At 43.3% G+C, this 9,543-nt stretch overlaps 2 protein-coding genes across 3 annotated transcripts; one reads left to right on the top strand and one right to left on the bottom strand.

Moving 5' to 3' along the window:
• The first annotated feature begins 1,203 nt into the window (after positions 1-1,203).
• LOC109158004 (FT-interacting protein 1) lies at positions 1,204-4,817 on the top strand. The gene is made up of 2 exons (XM_019305826.1): positions 1,204-1,928; positions 2,016-4,817. The coding sequence occupies exons 1-2, from the start codon at positions 1,509-1,511 to the stop codon at positions 4,644-4,646; spliced, it is 3,051 nt and encodes a 1,016-aa protein (XP_019161371.1). The 5' UTR covers positions 1,204-1,508; the 3' UTR covers positions 4,647-4,817.
• A 106-nt stretch (positions 4,818-4,923) lies between these two features.
• On the bottom strand, positions 4,924-8,517 carry LOC109158162 (ribokinase-like). 2 transcript variants are annotated; one of them, XR_002050319.1, is made up of 13 exons: positions 8,372-8,517; positions 8,240-8,291; positions 7,977-8,144; positions 7,523-7,597; positions 7,392-7,444; positions 6,978-7,128; positions 6,669-6,779; positions 6,025-6,151; positions 5,781-5,878; positions 5,460-5,598; positions 5,310-5,362; positions 4,986-5,225; positions 4,924-4,934 (listed from the first exon to the last, which is right to left on the bottom strand). XR_002050319.1 is itself a non-coding variant. In XM_019306017.1 (12 exons), exons 1-12 carry the CDS (start codon positions 8,485-8,487, stop codon positions 5,142-5,144), a joined length of 1,227 nt encoding a protein of 408 aa, XP_019161562.1. In that variant the 5' UTR covers positions 8,488-8,517; the 3' UTR covers positions 4,981-5,141. The 2 variants fall into 2 exon arrangements, 1 of the variants encoding a protein (XP_019161562.1); XM_019306017.1 differs by lacking the exon at positions 4,924-4,934 and having other exon boundaries at positions 4,981-5,225.
• Positions 8,518-9,543: the final 1,026 nt, after the last annotated feature.

Below are 9,543 nucleotides of genomic sequence, written 5' to 3'. Positions count from 1 at the left end.
TGATAATCTGAATTGTCCGTGCAAGTTTTGTGCATGAAACTAAGAAAGGATATCAAAGTAAATAAATTTATTTAGGTAAACTCATAAACCTTACAAAAAATAAGAAGAATATTATGTTTACTTTTCTGTCTTTAACTAAGAAAAATAAGTTAATCATCGGAAGTTGATACATGAGGCAAATGATTATGCGGATCCAATGTGAATTTGGGTCCAAATGTTTATAATTTATCTTTTAAAAATTTACAATTGATATATTATGAACACACAATGTTAACATATATGTTTAAATACTGCAGTCACACAATATTAACAGATTAGGATTTGATGACCTTGTATTGTATTCACAAATTCGTGATGTGTTTTGACTTAGAAATACAATTTATATTTTAAAAGTTCAAAATTCCAATATTAAAAATACACAATTTATACGTCGTGTAGGACCAGGGTCTACATTGCAAAGTGCAAGGTGGACCTTGATCTATGGTATAACAACCCTATACATGAAGTGTGAGCCTACTATCGTTGTCTTCTCCTGAAAAGGTTGAATCCCCAACTCCAAAGGCCATCCACACCCGATTCGACAAAATATTTTGAAAGATGTAAATCACCGGTACTCAACGACTCAGCTGACAAAAGTAAATGCGGGTGTGCACACTGAATCTTCTCACTTTAAAATCCCACACTCTCTCCCACTAAATTTTGAATCTTAATCTCTTATCTCAAATACTATTGAACTATTGAGCTAAGCCGGTGTAGACTAATATCCATCAACACAACATGCTATCCTATAATCCCGTCATAAATGGTCAAAAACACAAATAACATTTTGTTAAAATAATTTAAAAAAAAAAAAAAAGAGGGCAGAAACTGGGTTCAAACACTGTACAGAACCTCGGACAGACAACTCGTTTCCTTCTTCGTGTAACTAAGTAATTGGGAGTCTCTGTGGATTCTATCACGCGCCGCTGCAAATTAATAACTCCCGTCTGTCAGCCATCGTAGTCCGTCCACCTCGGTTAAGTTCTCGCGTAGTGCCTTGTTTGTTTCCACACAAAATGGTGAAACCTTATTATTTAAAAAAAAACGTATTGGGTTACATTACTTACATAATTACAACAAAAGAACAAAAAATAGTAATACACAAATAGCCAAATAGGCAAACAGGGCGCTCGAGAGTAACGAAACAAGTCGATGCTCCGTCATAACGACCCAATCCCTGTTTTAACTCATTTATTACTGTCTGGTCATCAATGTAATATGCCAGAAAACACTAAACCAATCTCTCTCTCTCTCTCTCTCTTTCTGTCTGTAATCTAGTATCTCTCTCTCTCTCACTTCACCTTCATACTCTAATCCAGCTCTTTTTCCAGTCAGTACACTGATGTAATCTCATTCTTCTCTTCTGACTCCTAAGACTATTCAGTATAGTATATACATAATACACTTGGGATTTTCTATCTTACGTTTGTTGTTTTTCTGTTTGGGGTAGAGAGAGAGAGGGGGCGGAAATGAACGGCGGGAAGGAGAGGCTGGTGGTGGAGGTGGTGGCGGCGCACAACCTGATGCCGAAAGACGGGGAGGGGTCGTCGTCGGCGTTCGTGGAGGTTGAGTTTGAGAACCAGAGACAAAGGACTCAGGTGAAGCACCGGGATTTGAACCCGGTTTGGAACGAAAAGCTTGTTTTCCATGTTAACGACGTGGCGGACCTGCCTTACCGGAGCGTGGAGGTTAACGTCTTCAACGAGCGGCGGTCGACCAACAGCCGGAACTTCCTCGGGCGGGTCTGCGTTTCCGGGTCGAGCGTGCCCCGGGAAGGGGAGGAGGCGACTCCGACGCAGCTGTACACGCTGGAGAAGCGGAGCCTTTTCTCGCACGTTCGAGGGGAGATTAGCCTCAAGCTTTATCTCTCCACCAAGGAATCGAAACCGGTATAGAACCTGTATATTCAATATATATATATATATATATATATATATATATATATATATATAATAAAACTTATTCTTTCACAACAGGTTCTCAACGGCGGCGGGGGAGAGGGTGTGGTTTCATTCAACGTGACGCCGAACGGGAAAAAGAGCAAGAAGATGCAGCAGGCGGCGGCGGGGACGAACATGGTGGTTCAGCTCGGCGGCCAGGATAACAACAAACTGATGAACCCTCAAAACCAGAGTCTTTCCAAGCCGGTGGACCCCACTCCGGGAGACATCAAGCCGGTCGTTATAGCAGCCGTCCCCGGCCCCACCATTCCCGCCGTGGGCGTCGGCGGCGGAGCCGCCGGAATGGCCGGGATGGGCGTCTACTCCGGCGGCGCCGCACAAAACGAGTATTCACTGAAAGAAACCAGCCCGCACCTGGGCGGGTTAAACAAAGACAAGACAAGCTCAACCTACGACCTCGTAGAGCAAATGCAGTATCTCTACGTGAGAGTGGTGAAAGCCCAGAACTTTCATCTCTTCGGCGGCGGGGACATAGTCGCCGAGGTGAAGCTAGGGAACTACAGAGGAATCACGAAGAGAGTCCCCACCACCGCCAACGCGGAGTGGGACCAGGTCTTCGCGTTCTCCAAGGACAGCATTCAATCCTCGTTCGTCGAGATCTTCGTCAGGGAAACCAACAAAGACGATTTCTTAGGCCGCGTTTGGTTCGACCTAAATGAGGTTCCCAAGCGGCTCCCGCCGGACAGCCAACTGGCGCCGCAGTGGTACAGAACGGAAGACAAGAAAGGCGACAAATCCAAAGGTGGCGAAATCATGGTTTCCACCTGGTTCGGAACCCAAGCCGACGAAGCTTTCGCCGAGGCCTGGCATTCGAAGGCGGCCAACGTTGCATTCGACGGTCTGGGTTCGATAAAGTCCAAGGTTTATCTTTCCCCCAAGCTTTGGTACTTGAGAGTGGGAGTGATTGAAGCGCAGGACATTATTCTGGGAGAAAAAGGGTCGTCGATAATGAGGTACCCTGAGCTTTTCGTGAAAGTTCAGGTTGGGAGTCAGGTTTTAAGGACACGCGTTTCGGTCCCTGCGGCGAATAGAACTCTGTCGAATCCTTTCTGGAACGAGGACTTGATGTTTGTAGTTGCAGAGCCGTTTGAGGATTTAGTATTAATCTCGGTTGAAGATCATGTGGCTTCCAACCGAGACGAGGTTGTCGGGAGGCTTTTTTTCCCGGTTTCCTGCGTAGAAAGACGGCTGAACGAGAAACCGCTGGCCCCTAAGTGGTTCAACCTCGACCTTCATTTCAACAACAACCCTAACGATCAGTCCAAGGCGGTGAGATTCGCGTCGAGGATTCACCTCCGGGCGTCCTTGGACGGCGGGTATCATGTCCTGGATGAGGCCACAATGTACAGCAGCGACGTCAGGCCGACGGCTAAGCAGCTTTGGAAGCCTCACATAGGAGTTCTCGAAGTGGGATTCCTGGGAGCTACTAATGTTGTTCCAATGAAAATGAAGCAGGGGAAAGGAGGCTCCACGGATGCTTATTGCGTTGCTAAATATGGCCAAAAATGGGTTCGAACCAGGACCGTGGTGGATAGCATGGCGCCAAAATGGAACGAGCAGTATACATGGGAAGTGTTTGATCCTTGCACGGTGATCACCATCGGGGTGTTTGATAATTCCCGGGTGGACAAGAACATGGCCGGAGCCCCGGGGAGTAGCCCCCGGGACCCGAGGATTGGGAAGGTGAGAATCCGGCTGTCGACTCTCGAGACCGATAGAGTCTACACCAATGCATATCCCTTACTCATGCTCCACCCTTCCGGGGTGAAGAAGATGGGGGAGCTTCACTTGGCGGTTCGGTTTTCGTGTTCTAACATGGTGAATATGCTGCATATGTACACCATCCCGTTGCTCCCGAAGATGCATTATGTGCAGCCGTTGTCCGTGAACCAGCTCGACAGCCTGCGGTACCAGGCGATGAACGTGGTGGCGGGGAGGATGAGCAGGGCGGAGCCGCCTCTCGGGCGGGAGGTTGTGGAGTATATGCTTGACCATGATTCTCATATGTGGAGCATGAGGAAGAGCAAGGCTAATTTTTTCAGGCTGAGAGGGATTCTAGCCTGGGGTTTCAACATAAGCAGGCTGCTGGAGTCTTTGAGGAACTGGAACAAGCCAGTGAATTCAACCCTGTTTCTGATAACCTTCTTCGTGCTCGTCATCATCCCCGAGCTTATAATCCCGTTCGTGTTCCTAACCATGGCGGTGACGGGGGTGTGGCGTTACAGGTCCCGCCCGCGCCTCCCTCCCCACATGGACACGCGGTTATCCTATGCCGAGAACGTGCACCCCGACGAGCTGGACGAGGAGTTCGATTCCTTCCCCTCGAGCAGGAACGCGGAGGTCGTCCGCCTGAGGTACGACCGGTTGAGGAGCGTGGCCGGGAGGATTCAGACCGTGGTGGGTGACATGGCGACTCAAGGGGAGAGGTTCCAGTCGCTGCTGAGCTGGCGTGACCCGAGAGCCACGTTCTTGTTCGTGATGTTCTGCTTCGTGGCGGCATTCGGGTTCTACATGGTGCCAATTAGGTTGGTTGTGGCTCTCTGGGGGATTTACTTGCTAAGGCCACCCAAGTTCAGAAACAGGCTGCCATCACCCACTGTCAGTTTCTTCAAGAGGCTGCCCACCAGAGCTGACAGTCTGCTGTAAAACAACAGTTTCTTTGATAGGATTAGGAATTGGATCATTAGACCTTTTCAACTGCTTCTCTTTTGCTGTAAATTATGGTCTGTAGAACATTGGTATGGTGGGTATGTTATTATTGGTTTTTGTTGTCAAAAGGACAGAAAGTAGTTAATGCTCAATTTGGTATTTTCCTTCCAAATCTTGAAACATTGATCTCTTGATCAAGCTTTGATACCATGTTATAAATTAAGATTAGGCTAAAATCACTCAGACTATAATGCACATGGGTCAAACCACAGTAAAAGATTGAATCTAACCAAGGTCTTATAAACTCATATGTTCTCTCTTACTCTTAAGAGTAACGAAAAAGCATTCGATTTCATTGAGTAAGACATTGTAACAATCCAAACAGAATGTCAGTCCAGAGAAACCCGGACAAGAACATGACAAGAAAAAGCACAATCCTTTTGTTTCTGTGACTTGCTAGACCAATATTGTGGGCACCCCTCGGGCGCCCTCCTACACTAAAAAAGGTGTCAAGCGAGGGTCATCACGTCGGGGAAGACCAGCTCGGGCACCCAAGGCTCTGCAACCGATAGCTGCCTGCAAATCGCCACCGGAAATCATAAGTGAGCTTTTCAGGTTTCCCCACAAACAAGGATCAAATAGTAAGTAGTAAGTACTAACCACTTGGGCAGCAAATGGCAGCATCTTTTCTGGGGGCATATCAGCACAGATTGCTGCAGAAAGATCATGGAGAATCGCGTGATTTATGGTGTTGCCAACTCCAATTATAGAAGATAAAATGGTTTTATTAGGTAAAGTAATTTTACATACAGTAAAGGATTGCACCGATAAATGCATCTCCAGCACCGGTTGTATCAACTAATTCAGAAGGCGGTATCTTTTCAGTTGTTCCCAGAAGTAGCCTACCACAAACCATCCCTACTCCCTTTGCTCGCAGTTTTGCCACATTCTGTAAGTGTTTATATACATTACTCCATAAGTAATAACGTACGATTTTGATGCAAAAACTAGAACTTTCCATAAAACTATAGCCACAAAGACAGGCATGTAGTTTCTAAGCAAGACTCCGGTCTACTGATCATTACTAGAGTTTTTTGACGAGGAAATGATCCTTCAAATGAAGAAAGTTACCGATGGTATGCATGTAGGGATGGTTGTGTTAGCATCCTTCCTTTGCTTCAGTATTTCATACAAATCGTCTATATCTATTTCTTCATATTGAGTGGACTCTGCAAAAGTATATTATAATCTTAAAAAGATATTAGCAGGTTAATACAACCATGGTCATTTCTTTAGATGCCATCTCTTTCTACACAAATATACTTCCGAAACTTTGATGAAAAGAAGCCAGAAAGCCAGAAGTGTGTAGACGTACCAGTTTCAGTCCTTTCTAGCATTATGCAACCCTCTTCACCCAATGTCACAACCACAAATTTTACATTTGGTAATCGTATAAGCATGGAAATAAGTGCACTTGGAAGAGTAGGGGTGTCGGTCCATGCCTGCAAAAGGCAAACATATTTTACTGTCTCAATCACCACATAACAAAGTATAACCGCAAGAAAGTGAATGCTCAAGTTGCAAAGAAATAACTCAACATTTTTTATTTTGGGGTGACAAGGAAAACCCGCAGCCACAACCCGAGGAGACCACATAACAAAGTATAACTGCAAGAAAGTGAATGCTCAAGTTGCAAAGAAATAACTCAAGTTGCAAAGAAATAACTCAACATTTTTTATTTTGGGGTGACAAGGAAAACCCGCAGCCACTACCCGAGGAGGTAAACCAATGCTCAAGTTGCAAAGAAATAACTCAACATTTTTTATTTTGGGGTGACAAGGAAAACAAGAAAGCTAATAGGACGCTCCCACTAGGAGTTGAACTTGGAATCTTGTGGTTATCAAGCCAACAGTCTGACCAACTTGGCTAGGGTTGCCCCCAATAACATTTTGGTTTCTAAGACTAGAGTCAACCAATGTAAATGAATGCAGCCAAAGAGCATTACGCTAAAGAGCTTGCCTGTGGAAACTTTGTTGAGCATACAACATAACTAGCAAAGTTCAAAAGATCATCCAGTCCGTCCCTTGCCCTTTCCGCATCAACTAAAATGGGTATGCTCCTACTACTTGCCTGCACTGAAATCCAAAAAAGAACGTGCAACTTACTTCCATTTTTCCAACGGCAACCAAAGTACAAATGAAAAACTGAAATGAAATTAGCATATTAAAGATTATGGAGGTGTCAATATACTACAAAACCAAATGACAGAAGAGCGAGGTTCATTTGACAGCACAGAGTAACTTGCACAAATAGTGTAATGTCAAGTACCTCCTTTGCCACAACGCAAGCAGTTTCATACAATCTTCCATCAAAATAGACAATTCTTGCTCCATCAATAGCAGATAGCAAATGTGATTGGGATAGCTCTTCTGGTTTCATGGGTGGCTCTCCTGGAGTATGTATGCAAGTGCGAGTTTTCCTGAAACATCAAAGAACAACTTTTCTTTCAAGAGATACAGCAATGTGTTCAAAAGAATCTCAGAAAATCCTCAGACTGTATAGATGAATCGAACTAAGAAGATAGTAGCATTAGTTAGAATCCAACTTTTCTTGCAATTTTCAGTACAGGCTAACAAGAAAGATTCAAACGTTAAAGCCATCAAACTAAAAAGGCCCGTCATATGACTAATGCCTCAATAACAAACACAACTATACCACAGAAACAAAAGTCAGGGTACTCACGTTTGACTGTCAACAATGATATAGCTGAAAGGTGAATTGCCTCCCTCGGATACCTAAAATGAAAATGCAAACACCATAGTTGTCTCGATCCTCTAAACTTTATAAGATGAACATTTGTACTAAGAACTTACCACCATGAAAGACGTGTCAACACCATCCCCATCTAGTTCATCCAATATTCCTTTGCCTTGTCCATCATTAGCAACCTATTAAAGTTCAGAAATGGTAAGGTATTCAATGTACCATAGTAAGCGGCTTAGAAGTGAAATGGTGATTAGGAAATAACACTAAATCAGTTTCGAATAAAGAAACAACCTGATTTTTTCTACTTCATAAATATAGAAATAATCAATAATAACAATGTTGAATTCTGAATCTTGTTATTTACTTCTCAGATTCTCGACCAAATTTCCCAATTTGCAGATATTGTCTTGCTTCTTCGAGTTGAGGTTTTTCAACTTCTATTAATTGGAGATATTGGCAATGGATACTCTTTAATTATAACTAAAATTAATCAATGGATAACATAACATTCAAGTACTGATCAAACCACAAAAGCATCACTACTGAAAATGAACTGAAAACCTTGGAAATAATCCTTGGATTAAGGCCAAGTCGAGCTGCACAAGTCAAAGCATTTCCAGTGTTGCCACCTCCTTGAACCTCAAAGCTGGTGCTTCGAATTTTATCATCGGGCTTAGGGTAAGAAGCCACCACCGCCAAGAAGTCCACCGTCGCACCTCCAACGCCTAACTGCAGAACCACAACTAAAGTTTGAATCTTTTTGGAAAAGATGGAGAACATGAACGCAATCGATTGAGGGAGATTGAGATTTGAGAATGACGCACGACAATGCGATCTTCGGGGGGCGACGGAACTGACATTTCCGACTTGAAAACTCTGTCGTTATTTTAACAAGAGTTTCAGTAAGCTCATCAGCGTAAACAACAGACTAGCTAAGTTAAAAGAGATTGAAGAACCTAGTACGAGAGACACTGAAGTTAACGCTGGACAGTGGAGAGCCCGATGACTTCCGCCGTGAGCCACCGGGAAGGGCGGTGGCGGATAGGTGATAGTGTCCTCCTAGCGTCGCCATTCCTGTGGTGACGGTTGTACACTGGATATTTGGAATGTCGGAATGTGATTTCCATGTTTTCTTTGTTTATCTTACAGATCGAGATACTTGGGCTCAAGCCCACTATAGCAAATTCAGGCACACTCATTTGCCAATCGTTATATCCAACACCACGGCGCACATAGCACTGTGCGCCGCGCGCCTCCCAAAACGATGTTGTTTTAGAGTAGTGTTGGGAGGCGCGGTAGGAAATTGCTGAGATTATGTGTATTTGTTCACAACGTTATGTGTATTCGTTCACAACGTTATGTGTATTCGTTCCTACAGTTATGTGTATTTTTATACAATTATGTACATTCTTTTTATACAATTATGTACATCCGAATCAGAAAATTTGTGTGTATTATGTTAAGAGTTGATGTGTATTATGTTAAAAGTTTATGTCTATTATGTATTATGTTAGATTATGTGTATTATCTTTTAAAAAGAGTATGTATATTTTGTTATATAATTATGTACATTCATGTATAACATTATGTGTATTCTAGTATAACATTATATACATTTTTGAATAGCGGGTTTTTTTTTTAAAGAAAAAACTACTGCCATTCACTGGGGCAGGAAATTTCAAAAAAAATAATAATTAAAACGACGTCGTTTTGCATCTGGGCGCATAGTGTAACGCGCGCCGTGGTGTAGGATATAAATTGCCCTCATTTGCTTCTAAGCCCATAACCCAATGCTGGTTCACGGGATTCTGCAATTCACACTAAGTACGCATTTTGCTACGTTCTTCATAGATGAGAGAGTCGAGATATCCGTTGTCGAGAAATCACCAATCGTTAGTTCGAGTGAAACATGGTTAAATGCTTGGACACTTAAACATTTAACTGAAAATTTGTAAATACTTAGACTAGTGACATGAGACACAGTTTGTTCCAAAAATCACATGAGATTTCAGAGGTGATCCGGACATTTTTTTTTCCCAATATTATTACATGGCCATTTAGTTTAAAGCATTTTAACAAGGCTTGATCAATTAGAAATAAATTTGAATGCAGGCTCGAATGTCTAACG

The sequence above is a fragment of the Ipomoea nil genome, unplaced genomic scaffold (genome assembly GCF_001879475.1).
Source record: "Ipomoea nil cultivar Tokyo-kokei standard unplaced genomic scaffold, Asagao_1.1 scaffold0302, whole genome shotgun sequence".
NCBI lineage: Eukaryota > Viridiplantae > Streptophyta > Magnoliopsida > Solanales > Convolvulaceae > Ipomoea > Ipomoea nil.
This window is presented reverse-complemented; position numbering and strand designations above follow the sequence as displayed.

Bases quoted from the DNA above. Each gene is read 5' to 3' on its own strand.
- LOC109158004 (XM_019305826.1), top strand. From the start codon at position 1,509: ATGAACGGCGGGAAGGAGAGGCTGGTGGTGGAGGTGGTGGCGGCGCAC. The intron at 1,929-2,015 runs GTATAGAACCTG...CTTTCACAACAG, and splicing joins CCACCAAGGAATCGAAACCG to GTTCTCAACGGCGGCGGGGG.
- LOC109158162 (XM_019306017.1), bottom strand. From the start codon at position 8,487: ATGGCGACGCTAGGAGGACACTATCACCTATCCGCCACCGCCCTTCCC. The intron at 7,598-7,976 runs GTTTTCAGTTCA...GAACTTTAATAG, and splicing joins ATCCAAGGATTATTTCCAAG to GTTGCTAATGATGGACAAGG. The intron at 6,780-6,977 runs GTACTTGACATT...ATTTCAGTGCAG, and splicing joins CTTGCGTTGTGGCAAAGGAG to GCAAGTAGTAGGAGCATACC.